The sequence below is a fragment of the Plecotus auritus genome, assembly GCF_963455305.1.
Source record: "Plecotus auritus genome assembly, chromosome: 8".
NCBI lineage: Eukaryota > Metazoa > Chordata > Mammalia > Chiroptera > Vespertilionidae > Plecotus > Plecotus auritus.
Window position 1 is genome coordinate 133,053,439 of NC_137782.1, and position 14,359 is coordinate 133,067,797.

The following is a 14,359-nucleotide window of genomic DNA, read 5'->3' on the forward strand; positions in this document are numbered from 1 at the left end:
GGATCATTGTTGTAATGATTATCCCACAAGTCTAGTCAGCACTTATCCAATTATCCAATACTAGAGGAACAGAATGACATCTGGAAGGCCGTTGGCTGTCCGGTCTAATTACTATATTACACTTTTATTATTATAGATCATTTCAGATAGATGTGAATTTCCAATTAACTTCCTGATTTTTTCCACTTAAAACAAAGTCTTTGCTCTCTCATACTACCAAAAAAAAAAAAAAAAAAGGCAAAAACAAACCCAACCTTATTGGAATTACTATTGTTTGAAAAAGCAACCCTCATGTTGAGTTTTAACCACTCCAGAGAAGAAATACATGTGTCTGTCAGCTCCAAAATCTTAAAAACCACAGATGATTTGTTAGTTCTTCAAATTTTCCCTTCAATGCATGTAGAATATTGTTCATAAGCACTTCTATTGCCTGCCAAATTTGGCAATAGAATCCCATCACTGGGTTTTGCTTTGAAAAGGAAACGCAAAATCCAGACCAGATAAATGACTTTCTACTCCTTACCATTTTCAAAAACACAAGCCAAATAGGCTCATATCATAATAACAAACCTATAACACAAAAGATCAAGCTACAAATGATGAAAGGATCTGCAACTTACATGTTTATAAAACATAGACCTAAAATTCATCCGTCTTTTAACTAGATCCATAGAACTCTGTGTTGGTGATATAATTTGTTAAGCAAATCAAAACTCATTAGTCACCAGTCAAAGGATCTAGATGAAGCACATACTCTGCTAAGTTCCTAACTTAGATATAAAGAGATAGACAGAGAGGGAGAGGGAGAGAGAAAAGGATAGAGGGAGAGATAAAAATAGGGAAGAAGGAAGAGCAGAGAAAAGGGGAGGTAGAGGACAAACCTCCCAGGCAGTTCCTTCAAATGTTTGTACAGCTTAATAAATTGTGGCAAAAAGTATCAATGTTATTTAAACATTTAAGTAATTACCTGACAGGTAAAAAAATAAAAATAAACAACAGGTGAATTTCAACTTCCTTACTTAACCTTACTACACACACGCACGCACACACCCCTTTAGGACTGACTTCCTTCTCACAACTTTTCCTGCTTGGAGAAGGGTTCTAAGGCTAATACCAAAGGTTCCATTTAGACACTGGAGGCTAACCAGGATAACAGTCCATACTCATTACTCCCTGGCATTAGCTCACTGACACAGGTTTGTCTCCACAGTCCAAGAGAAAACTGGAGGGCATCAACCCATGTCTCATATTTGGATGCCCCACAGTGCTAGAGTCTACAAAATGTGTTGCACAAAGTGGGCACTAAAAACGAAATGGTGACTATTAAGAAAACATGCATGTACTAGTACATATTTAGAGGGAGAGCTACAAAGTTTCAGAATGCAACAGACCACTTTTCTAATTCTTAATCATCCCAAAGAGGTGGAGATTAAACAGCTTAGTGCCACTTTGTGTCCAAAACCTTATGTGTGGCCTTTAAATAACCGATCTACAACTCAATTTTCTCATCTGAACAATAAGGATAATAAGAGCACCCAACTCACATGGGTTTCAAAGGATTAAAAATTTGGTATGCTGGACCACTATACCATAAGGGTTAGCTACTGAAAGATTATTACGATAAAAGTGAGGCCATCAGTCACACAAAAGAGGCCAAAACCTTAAAAGAAATTATTCTAGAAAAGATAAATTCAGGGGTTGGCAAACTTTTTTCTATAAAGGGCCAGATACTAGTGTAAATATTGTGGTTTGTCAAGCCAAGAGGCACTATCCACAGCCCTTGGAACAATTATTCCCCCTGAAAGGCTAACAGGTTCTTTGTTTGTTTACATTTTCCCTTTTAAAACTTAAGGATCATTCTTAGGACGCAGGCCCATACCAAAACAGGCTGGACTTGGACCCAGGGCCACGGTTTGCCGACCACCGCATAAGATTATAATGATGATAACACAAGTCGGTGCTTTTTAAAGGCAACATAAGGGAAACGTGTGTGAGTTGATTCAAGTTGAGTGAAAAAGGTGCTGCCCCCAAATTTTTAAAATCCAGACGTGGCCGGCGCAGTTCAGGACGGGGAAAGGGCCTCAAAAGCGAGAACGTTCGCTGCACGTCTCTCGGGTCCGGCCGAGCCCTCGCCACACTTACTCCCAGCAGCGGCCCGCGGCCGATCACCGTCTCCCCGGGCGCCAGGGCCACCCGAGGGCCGCCGTCCCGCGGCTGCAGCTCAAAGCCCCCGGACATGGCGGCGAGGATCAGGCCCCTCCGCAAGGAGAAGGTCGCCGCAGCCGTTTCCGCCTTCCAGGGACACGCGTGGAGCCTGGATAGGCCCCCCGGAAAAACACGGGGCGGGGGGGAGCTGAAATTGGCCGGGGTGTGTCAAGTTCTCCCGCAGCAGGGGCCCGGGCGCCGCCTCCCGAGTCCCGCCTCTCGACTCCGACCAGTGACGCAATCAGGGATTCCCGCTTCGCCAGTACTCCTACTGTTTAAAACCCCCGGGTGAGCCCTCCGCTTCCCCCTCCCACCGCCCATCTGGCTAGGAGGACGCCGGACCTTGTAGTCCGTAGCGCCGTCCTTCTCCTGCCTGGCCCAGCGGATGGTGCACTAGTAAAACTACCCATCCCAAAAGGCAATGCGCGCTCCTCTCTAGCCAACGCGAAATTAGAGTCAGCAAGGCTGTGCTAGAGTGGGCGGGGCCAGGGGAACTCGGGAATGGGATTCAGTGGGCAGAGGATTCAAATCGCCAGAGAAGCTGGCACCTTCCAGCAGGTAAGGTCATTCCTTCCCTTCCAGCCGGCGTCCGGCAGGCTGTCTCCGGGGCGCGGCCCCTGCGCCAGTGCTGCCTCCGCTCTGAGGCGCAGAGCTGAAGTGACAGCCGGTGCTCAGAGTTGCTATTGTCAACTGTGTTCTTTGAGCTGTCAGCTGCAGCCTCCGAGTGGCACGCAAGGAGCGTGGCTCAGATGGGACGCGGGGTCATTTCTTCGGACTTGAGGGGTCTGGACAGGGTCGGGGCTCCCGAGAGCCGGAGGCGCCCGCGGCTAGGTCTGTCCTGTCTCCGGATCCATCTCCCTCCGAGTGACACCTGAAAGGGGGCGAGCCCTTCCCTAACTCGAGAGGTAATTCGACAGGTTGGTTCTTAAAGAAGAGGCAGAAAGGGGATAGTTTTCTAGGCATCCAGGCAAGACTGGACTTAGAAGAAAGATGTCTAGTGGGATTTTAGGGACCTTACCAAGGAACCCCCCCCTCCCCACTGTTAAATTCAAAAGCCTTCTTCTGCCTCTTGTGCAGTAACTAATGAGAAGGCGCACTGTAGTCCCCAGTGAGATCCTGGAAGTAGTAACAAATAGCAATGTTCTCCTAATATGAGATTCTTTTCAAGACTATGGTAGTTTGGCTTTGGTTTGTATTGATGATGAGGGTGTGTGTGGGGGGGGGGGGGGGCGGTTGCATGGCAAAAACTTGGGGATGACTCATAAAACTTTGGTTTTTTACTTCCCCAAAGCCTCAAGAGGAAGTCCTCTGTTGCATGAATACAGGCCTTAAAATTCTCACCACCATAGTTACTTAGGATCATAAACAACCAATTTAACGGGAGCAACTGTGGCCTTGGTAAGTCCAGAAACATATAGGTGAGTAGCTCATCTAGAAAGGGGAATTGTCATGAGCTAATTTAAAAGAAGTATTAAGCTGTATTTAAACCCCTCCTCCAACACCATCACTCCCTACTATAGAAGGAAGTGCTAAATGAAATAAACCGATTTTAATTAAGTATAAACTGTCTTTATATGCAAAAATAGCTCCATTCTTTCAACTGATTTTGGAAGCCTACACCATACACCTCAGGTAAATTAGCTGAAACTGGACTTTTTTTTCAGTTAGGAAAAAAAAAACCTTTATTCATTATTTTAACTTATAATTACATTTATACAAAACACTATCAATATAGTAATTGGTGGTACAAGATTAGTTTTCTGTTTACTTATTTTTAACATTTTATTGAATTTATTTGGGTGACATTGGTCAATAAAATTATATAGGTTTCAGGGGTACAATTCTATAATATATCATCTGTATATTGTATTGTGAGATCATCACCCCAATTGTTAGTTAAATGCTGTACCTCGCTGAATTATAAACATTGTTTACAGTGCTTAGTCACTGGTGCTTGATAGCCTCAGTGACTATTATCCTTGGTTCATAATTAATTGTGCAAGTAGGATAGCTTCAAGAGGCCATTTCTAAAACTCTCATCTTATCATGGAATTGAATATTTCAGACTTTGTGTCATTGTAACCCTGACCTCAACCTCTTATCCATCTCAGATAGTATTTGTGTCAGATGTGAGCACCTACCCATTAGGTACAAGTTGATAAACAATTATTATATAAACTAAAAATGTCCATCAGGTTTATGATTAACTTGCAAATTGTAGGTGAAGACCTTAATGACAAGGCATCAGTTCCCGCAGACAATGAGTATTCAGGAGCTTAACAGAATTGAATCCCACATATTTTTAAAGGTACTTTCAATAAATAGTTGGAATGTGTTCTCACAATAGGCATTTCTACTAAACTCAATAAATCATAATCTGTGAAGAATTGCTTCTTTTTTCTAAGACAATGTTCTTTGGGAGCAAGCAGAAAGACAGATGTTTGCTAACAAACCCATTTACTAATAATATTAAAAAGAAGAAAAGTAACCTTTGTCCAGTATCTCCAATGTGCAATTCAGAAGTGAGGCTAGATGATTCACACGTTATCCCTGTTATTCCTAGCAAGAACATACATGTAAGGAGCATTATTGGCCCCATTTTACAGATTGAAATGCTCAAGTCAAGAAAGTTAAAGTTTTTAAAATCATGCCCAAAATGTTACCTGGCTCACAGTGGGACCCGTAGTCTGGTCTGAAGAGACTGAATAAGTTTAAACTCTGACTTTTAGGTTACCTATGCGGATAATTAACTAAAACTTCAAGCTATGCAGAATAACTCCAAAAGGAACCATAATTCAAGAGTTTCTGGTATAGACTTGAACTCTGTGGATACTGAGAAGGAAAAAATGAATCAAAATAACTTTTTTGAATGGCTGCCTCAAGAAGTTACTTTACACATTTTCAGTTATCTGGACATTCAGAGTTTGTGCAGGGCTTCAATGACATGCGTAAACTGGTTTGCCACAATAAGAAACAATGACTCCTTATGGAAACCTCATTGCTTAGCTGTACGAGCTGTGTGCGAAAGAGAAGTAGATGATGATCGAAAAAGCGGTTATTCCTGGAGGGTAAGTGTAATTTTTGTGGTCCGCAGTATTCTTAACTACATGGTGGTAGGTGTGAACCAAACTCTGCTTTCTGCTTGGATGAGGTAAGATTTCGTATAGAGAATGACATACAGAGTGTGTTGACTTTTGAACTTAAAGTTGAATTATGATTCTTTTCATGCAAACCATACTGTCTCCCATCCATTCTTTAACATTTTTTCAATCTTAAATGTGGGCATTTTCCTCTGTTAACCAGAAGAAAAGTGGCTACTTCTTTTAACTTAGTATTATCCAAAACCCCCAGCAAACTCTATGGTTCACACTGTATATATACACATATACATGTACACACACACACACACACACACACACACACACACATTTAGTAGTATATGTGTATATCAATGTAAAAACTTAATCTTCTTTTCAGCCCTGTCAATCAGCTTCTCTAGTTTCAAACAAACTTAACTCACCAGGCAGCAACCTACTACCTTCTGTGATGATGCTGGTTTACCTCTTTCAGGACACACTACTGAGGAATTATAAGAAGAGTCAAGTAAAACATGGATGGCTAAGTGGCAGATTCAGCAACATAGATTTGCCTACTAGCCTATCACAAACAACCATGTGCCCCATGGATGCAGAAACCTGGGGGGAAATTCTAGAAGCAGAACTGAATGGATCAGAGATTAAAAATGACAGCAGAGTAATTGGATGCTACACTCCCAGGACCAAACTGGAATGATAACTAAAATAAAAGAACATCTTGAATAATCAACTGAAGACTAGCTGGAGAGAACCCTGATAACCAAGGACGGAAAGTGGAGACTGCATAGAGACTGGTAGGAAGGGCTCCCACAGGCACCAGCTGAAGAGATATTTCATCTGTAGGGTTGCCACTGAGAACTCTATTGTAAATGGATAGAAATATGTTCTTTTAGTTAGGGTACAAGTTAAACTGCTATTAACAAAGAGAACCCCAAATCCTCAATGTTTCAAACAAGATAGAATTTTATTAATCTATCTGGGCCCCCAGCAGAGAGCACCAGTACTGAGAAAGGTGTCCATATAACATCTGGCTGTGAAAAGCAGCAGGGTTGCTGTCTGCACCCTCTTAAAGGGCCAACTCACAAAATTCCATGTGTAGCCACTTACCTTGTGCTCCAGCAGAAGAGGGCAGAGTGGACTGGAGCTGTGTGAGCAGAAGGCAGAGTTGGGGCCTTTAGGGTTAGAGCTCAGAAGGCAGACACCTCAGTTTCCTGTGCTGAGTCATTCCCTCACACTGCAGAGGACATCTTTCTCACACAGACAATTGAAATCCTTGAAATCCAGGGATCTTGCCTGGTGCGGGGGCTGGGGGGGGGGCGCGCAGGGGAGGGAGAGACAATAGATCCACCATATTGGAAAACACCTTGCCCCAAGGTGTGGAGCAGGCATCCTCAAACTATGGCCCGCGGGCCACATGCAGCCCACCGAGGACATTTATCCAGCCTGCTGGGTGCCGCTGCCTGTCCTGCTTAGCAGCCGACTCATCCCGGGCCCGCAGTGCGCATAGGAATTTGTTCATAGTTTTTTTTTTAAACTATAGTCCGGCCCTCCAACCGTCTGAGGGATAGTGAACTGGCCCCCTGTTTAAAAAGTTTGAGGAACCCTGGTGTGGAGTTTCTGAGGCCAATTAAGAGACTGAGAATAACAATTAGCCTCCAGGCAGAAGCAATTGCCCCCAGCCTAGTACACTGGTGGTAATGCAGAGTGGTGCAGCCATTATGGAAAACACTATGGAGTTTCCTCAAAAAATTAAATATGGAATTGCCATTTGACCCAGTGATCCCACATCTATGAATATATCCTAAGAACACCAAAATACCAATCAGAAAGAATGTATGTGTGGAGAGCGGCTACAGAGTTTGGACAGGTTCAAGCCTTGGACTAATGAGAGGGCACAGTCCTCTCATGGCCACGTGCAAGTCCCAGCTTAGAGGACAGGGCCCTCCCAATACAATTATAGCCAAAAGCTATAGTTGTAAGCTTGAACCTATGGTCCAAACATGTGGTCCCACATGCCTGAGTGATATGGGCTTGATAGAGTTCAGGTGCATGTAATTGAGTAGGATTGAAACCCATGAGAATGTTGTAAACATCTTGACCACACCCTTACTTTGCCTCGTGGCATCTGGCTATAAAATAAGGACATGGCTTGTAGTCCGTGGTGCTGTCTCTCCATCAGATAAGCAGCGTCCCACCCAGACCCAGCTTTCATTCTCTTGTCTGTCTTTTCTCAATCCTTCACTGCCCCCTCTCAGGGTCACTAAACCTGGCTGAGCTGGTGTGGCACATAAGGTGCCCTGGGGCTGAGTATGCCATGGCCGTGCCGACTCACCACATGTATGCACCCCTTGGGTCTTGGGTTTGATTCCAGTCAAGGGCACATGCCTGGGTTTCAGCCTCGATCCCCAGTGGCGGGTGGGGGTGCAGGTGGCAGCTTATCAATGATTCTCATCACTGATATTTCTATCTTTCTCTCTCCCTTCCCTCTGAAATCAATAAAAATATATTTAAAATTGTGTTCATAGCAGCACAATTTACAACAGCTAAGATCTGGACAACCCAAGTGCCCATCAGATGAGTGGATAAAAAAGCTATGGTACATTTATACCATGGAATACTATGCTGCAATAAAAAAGAATCTCTTACCCTTTGAGACAGCATGGAGGGACCTGGGGAGTATAATGCTATGTGAAATAAGTCAGAGAAAGCCAAGTATCACATGATCTCACTCATATGTGGAGTCTAAGTAACAAAATAAACTAATGAACAGAGTGGATCCAGTGACATGGAAGTGTGGAACAGAGTGCAGAATCTCAGAGGGAAAGCGAGGGAGGGTGGATGAGTGGGAGGTAATCACCCAAATACCTTGTATGCATATATGCATAACCCATGGACACAGACAATAGGGTGGTGAAGGTCTGGGTTGGGGTGCAGGGGTGAGTTGGAGGGGGTCAATCGGGATAAATATAAAATGAATTTATATTTTAATGACTTTAAATTTTTCATTTCAGTGAAATCATATTGAATTGTCAAACACTGAAACCATTTTTAAAATGTGCTAAACTTGTGGCTTAGTTTCAAATTATTCTGATCATGGGGCTAAAACTTGTGAGATTAAGGTTCCCATTAGTTGTCTGCAGACCTGGAATTGCTCTCAGGGACTGAAAAGTTATGGAAAGTTTTCAGAACACTTAACTACCATCAGAACTGCCATACTATTTTTCCTAGCAAAGCTCTCTTTCTAACAGCCTTATATCACCATGTAGTGTTTTACTCATAGACTATAGGCCCGATGCACGAAGATTCGTGCAAGAATAGGCCTTCCTTCCCCTGGCTGCCGACATCGCCTTCGCTCCAGCCAGAGTCGCCTTTCCACCTTCACTCTGGCCAGAGCCGCCTTCTGCCTCTCGCCTTGTCACATCAATTTGCATATTCCCTCCTTATTGGCTATGGGCACCACCATCTTTATTGTGGAGTTGCAGTCAATTTGCATATTCTGTCTTTATTATATAGGATAACCAAAACAAAGGACAGCTCCTTTTTGTTTTCTCCACATTTAAAAGAAAAATACTGTTTCAGAGAACCCTAAATACCAGACTTTGTTAAAGTTTATAGCTTTCCAGTAACATTTAATTTCACTTTTCTTTCTTAAACGTAGATGATATAGTATGCACTATACCAGATTGTTCATTCTGAATCTGTGGCCAGCACCATAGTAGAAGGTGTTTACAAAACATTTTAGTTAGAATAGGGTTTTCTTCCTACACTGTGCTCTATAGCATGAAAAATAAGAATCCAGAAAACCAGTGTTTAACAAATAGGCAAATATGAGAAAGATCCCTCATTCTCTACAAATTCTCTTCATTGGATCAAGCAGGTAATGATTGCTTGTCTCTTATGATCTTCTTAGAGTTTGAAGGGGCCTTAAAGATCAGGCAGTCCAATCTCTAAGACTATTTGGCAACCTCCTCTTTAGGAATGTTCTTCCTATCACCCATCATTCATTCTTTTCTTGGCAACCTCTTTTGTAAAACTTACCATCTTGATCTCAAAACCATCCCAAACTTCTACTACCATTCTGAATTAAGTTGCCCTCTGAAGGTTCCCCATAGTTCTTTGTGCATGCCATTCTCAAAGCTGCCACAGTACATTAAATTTGTCTGTTTATCTGTCTGTCTCCCCCTTTAAACTGTGAGCTTCTTGATGGCAGAGACCATTTATTTATTTTTGTGTTCCCAAAGCCTGGAACATAGTAGGTATTCCATAAAAAAATATTAAAATATTTTAGTATTATTTAATTCTACCCAGAATCCTATGGGCAGTTAGGGATTACCAGGCCTGCAGGGGAGGACAGTTAGGGGCAACCAGGCCTGCAGGGGAGGACAGTTAGGGTCAACCAGGCCTGCAGGGGAGGGCAGTTGGCGGTAACCAGGCTGTCAAGGGAGGGCATTTAGGGGTGACCAGGCCAGCAGGGGAGTGCAGTTAGGGGTGACCAGGCCAGCAGGAGAGGGCAGTTAGGGGCAATTGGGCCAGCAGGGGAGCAGTTAGGCGTCAATCAGGCTGGCAGGGGAGTGGTTAGGGGGTGATCAGGCTGGCAGGCAGAAACAGTTAGGGACAATCAGGCAAGCAGGCAGGTGAGCGGTTGGGAGCCAGCAGTCCTGGATTGTGAGAGTGATCTCAGATTGGAGAGAGTGCAGGCTGGGCTGAGGGACACACACCTCCGTGCACAAATTTCGTGCACCGGGCCTCTAGTATATAATAAAAATAATTTACTAGGTTAGTAGACAAGTATTGAAATACAATGTAAAACCCACGAGATATATGGTATGCTTCATATTAATGCTAACCTATATAATAAAAGCCCAGCAACCATTACGGCGAAACAACCAGAACGACCGGTCGACCAGTCGCTATGATGCTCGCTGACCACCAGGGGCCAGATGCTCAACACAGGAGGAGGGGGAGGGAGGCATAGTGAGGCCTGGAGGTGCACGCTATGGCCCAGGGATCCCAGGAACCGCAAGCCCAGAGCTTGCTTTCCAATAAAAAAAAGGAAACTGGAAAAAAAAGGGGCCCGACACCACCACCCTGGGAAGAATGGCTCCAGGAGGGAAAGGCCTCCTCAGGCCCCACCCAGCCCGGCTGGTGTGCCGCAGGCTCTGGGGGACTCACGGGTGACATGCTGGAAGCGCAGCCCCTCTGACTCCAAAGCCGGTTGCACCAACAGCTGCTCCCCATCCAGCTCCATGGTGGACCCAGCGCTGCCAGGCCTCCTCAGCTCCTACTTCCAGCTTCTGGCTTTCTGCTGGCCCCTTGATATACATGCGCTTCGGGGCGTGGCTTCAGCCTCCCCGGCCAATAGTGCCTCAGCACAGCCAGAGAGTGGCAGGACATAGCCACTAGGGCTGGCTGGGCATTGATTTGGTGGCTGACTGACGTCCATGCAATGACACTGTGTGCTTACATTTGTAGGGCAGCAGGGCAGCCCACTCCTGCCATTGGCCACACCTTCTAGGCTAAGAAAGGCCCACTGATCTCCGTGTTTCTCCTCCCGCCCGGAATCAAAACCTCTTGGGGATGAATGATCCCAGTGATGGCCCCAACACATGCTCGGTGTCACTGTCACAGACATTCCCAGTCATTACAGCCCTTTCCTCAGCCCACAGTGCCCTGCTCCACCCACTGCCACTCCTCACCTGTCACCCCTGAGGACCACCTTATGTTACCCTATTTGAAATGTGAGCAAGATCTCAAATGCTCCCATCAATAGCTCCCTTGCCTGACCTTTCTTCCTCTTGAAGATTGATTTCAGAGAGGGAAATAGAGATAGAAACATCAATGATGACAGAGAATCATTGATTGGCTGCCTTCTGCACATACCAAATTGGGGACTGAAACCTCTCCTAGCCTTTCCCCCTGGCTCTCCCCCGGCCAGCAGGCCTCCAGTGGTGGCACAGCAACAAGGGAAGGAGGAGAGGGGGAGGTGGGGAACCGCAGGGTGGCAGGGCGCCAAGGGCAGCATCAGCATCTGGCATCTATTCCTTCTGCACCCGGCCCACCTCTTCTCCCAACCCCGATGGGGCCTTTGGGCCCCAATCAGCCTGGCCCTGATCGGCCCTGATTGCCCGTCAGGCCTTGGGACCCCACCCGTGCACATATTTCATGCACTAGGCCACTAGCATATGAATAATTGTTTTAGTCTTCTCAAAAGCTGTAAGAGAAAAATCAGAAAGTAGAAATATTTTATTTTTTAAATAAACACTTGAAAATACACTTCACCCAAATGTATCACTTATTACTTTTAATTATTGGGTCACCCCTTCTGGTTTTTGTAGTATTATTGCACTTAAGTAATTCTTTGTATAATAAGTTATGAGCTATGATCACAGTCTACATTGAAAGGGAAGATTTGGACCTCAAAGATAATTTTTATGGTATGGGCTTAGAATGAAGTATACATTTATCAGAACAAGCCATTGGCATTTGAAAACACGAATGGGTAAAGTACTGTGGGAGGAGTGCTCTTAGAGAAAAATAACATGTTAAGCATACACAGTTTGTAAAATAGGCAAGGTTATTGGAATTTCCAGTGTTTTTAAATATTTAATCAGTTCAATATCTACTATTTTTAAAAAATAGTAGTTTATAACACAATCTTAGACCAGGACATAATCATCAATAAAATCTATATGAGCCCTAGCTGGTTTGGCTCAGTGGATAGAGCATCGGCCTGTGGACTGAAGGGTCCTGAGTTTGATTCTGGCTAAGGGCACATGCCCGGGTTACAGGCTCAATCCCCAGTAGGGAGCATGCAGGAGGCAGCCAAAAAATAATTCTCTCTCATCATTGATGTTTCTACCTCTCTCTCCCTCTTCTTTCCTCTCTGAAATCAATAGAAATATATATTTTAAAAAAAAATAAAGAAAGTACAACTTTGAGAAAATATACTTCATTTTGGCCATAAGCTCTTTAGGCAGACTCCAATTTACAAATAAGCTTACAAAGGTTATAAGTATACTGGAGGTGAAGTAGTTTTTTGAAATTTGTGAATATACTTTTCCATAAGAGTAACAGGGTAAATGGTAAGGTTATCAGGCTATCTCACAAATACCTATTTAATCCACAATACTGATGAAATGTGGATCATGTCGATTTTTAAAAGTAAAATCCAAAACTTTCTGGTCTCCTAATTCAAGGTTGCTGAGTTGTTAGCCAATATGATGGAACTGTGCTGACTTGCTGCTGTTGAAATTTCAACTCACCTAACCTGTTTGGCTTGCAATGCAGCTTGCAGAGTGAATGCTATACAAGTGTGAGAACATCATCTTCATCATCAATATATTATGGCAGGGACAACATAGTGAGTAAATGCATAAGCAAAGCTTAGCAGGACAAAACTGCATTTAAATCCTCATTTGAGACCTTGGTAAATTAAACTTTCTTAATTGTTACTTATTTAGTTCAGTTCAGCAGACCTTTCTTAAAGACCTATTCTGTGCCAAGCATCCCTCATAGTGTGTCTAGAAGTGGTGTTGAACTCTGGTTTCATAACAGAATCATCTTCAAAGCTTTTTTTAAAAAAAAAAAAAACACAGATATCCAGATAACACCTACAGAATCAAGTTACCAGAGAAAGGAGCTCATACAGAAGTATGAAGGCATATGAAAAAAAATGGCAGATGGTAATTTTTATATACATAAGAAAAGTAATTCACTACACACCTACTAGAAGGCCCAAAGCCAAAACACTGACAATACCAAACTCTGATGAAGATTTGGGACGGGAACTCTCATTCATTGCTGGTAGAAATGCAAAATGGTACAGCCACTTTGGAAGACAGTTGGCAGTTTCTTATAAAACTAAATACATTCTTACCATACACTCCTGTAAATAGATGTTTAAAACAGCCTTAGTCATAACTGTCAAACTTGGACGTAACCAAGATGTCCTTCAGTAGGTAAAGGGATCAACTGTAGAACATCCAGACAATGGAATATTACTCATCATTAAAAAGCCATGAAAAGCTATGGAACCTTAAGTACATATTACTAAGTAAAGAAGCCAATCTGAAAAGTCTACATATGCATACTGCATGATTCCAATGATAAGATATTCTGCAAAAGGTAGAACTATAGAGGCAGTGAAAAGTTCAGTAGTTGCCAGGGGCTGGGAGGGAAAGAAAGGATGAATAGACAGAATACAGAGGATTTTCCAGATAGTAAAACTATTCTGTGTGGTACTACAATGGTGGATACATGACTTTACACATTTGTCAAAACCCATGGAATGTACACAAAGACTGAACCCTACTGTAAACTGTGGACTTTGGGCGATAATGACATGTCAATATAAGTTCATAGAACATACCACTGGGTACAGTATGTTGATAATGTGGGAGGCTGCAGATGTGGGGGGGAGGCAGGGGCAGAGGTAGATTATGACTCTGTACTTTCAACTCAATTCTGCCTAAAACTGCTTCACAAAATAAAGCCTTTAAAAAAAGAGAAAGAAAACTAATAAATGCTATAAAAGTAATGTCTGTAAAAAGTTAAATGGGATCATTGTTGTAATGATTATCCCACAAGTCTAGTCAGCACTTATCCAATTATCCAATATGCCTATACTTTCAAACCTTAGAGGCTGAAATCATACATTCTTTTAGTCTGAAAGGGACCTTCCCTCCCTACCACCCACTCTCCACCGACCAAAATTCTACCTATTCTAACACTTCATAATCACTGACATACTGAAGAAGTCTTACTTCCTTCCAGTTCACTCACTCAAGTTGCCTGCCTACCTCCAGTCCCACTTGAGGTTGTGACTCATTTAGTTACTTGCTTCTATGTCTCTCATACCTATTAAACTTTAAGTTTCTTGAAAGTAAAGACTTATTTCTCTTTTATCCCTCCCATCTGACTCTAGTATATATTCATCAACTATTTTCTGAGTTTACTAAAATATTAGTCAACAAAATAGGAAGAATGTTAACACCATGAATGTTGCTCCTTAAGCTTTAACAATGGGTAGCACTGCTTCTTTGTTAAAATGCACTTCCAAA

At 43.2% G+C, this 14,359-nt stretch overlaps 2 protein-coding genes across 2 annotated transcripts in view; one reads left to right on the top strand and one right to left on the bottom strand.

Moving 5' to 3' along the window:
* APLF (aprataxin and PNKP like factor) overlaps nucleotides 1-2,458 on the bottom strand; it is a 67,224-nt gene extending 64,766 nt beyond the window's left edge. The window contains exon 1 of the mRNA XM_080684572.1: nucleotides 2,143-2,458. Coding sequence (XP_080540698.1) covers nucleotides 2,143-2,238 — 96 coding nt within the window. The 5' untranslated portion in view covers nucleotides 2,239-2,458. The remainder of the gene's footprint in view (nucleotides 1-2,142) is intronic.
* A 2,512-nt stretch (nucleotides 2,459-4,970) lies between these two features.
* Nucleotides 4,971-6,013, top strand: LOC308257430 (F-box only protein 48-like; the record flags this gene model as incomplete). Its single annotated transcript, XM_080687019.1, has 2 exons — nucleotides 4,971-5,273; nucleotides 5,776-6,013. 2 exons carry the CDS (start codon nucleotides 4,971-4,973, stop codon nucleotides 5,995-5,997), a joined length of 525 nt encoding a protein of 174 aa, XP_080543145.1. The 3' UTR covers nucleotides 5,998-6,013.
* Nucleotides 6,014-14,359: the final 8,346 nt, after the last annotated feature.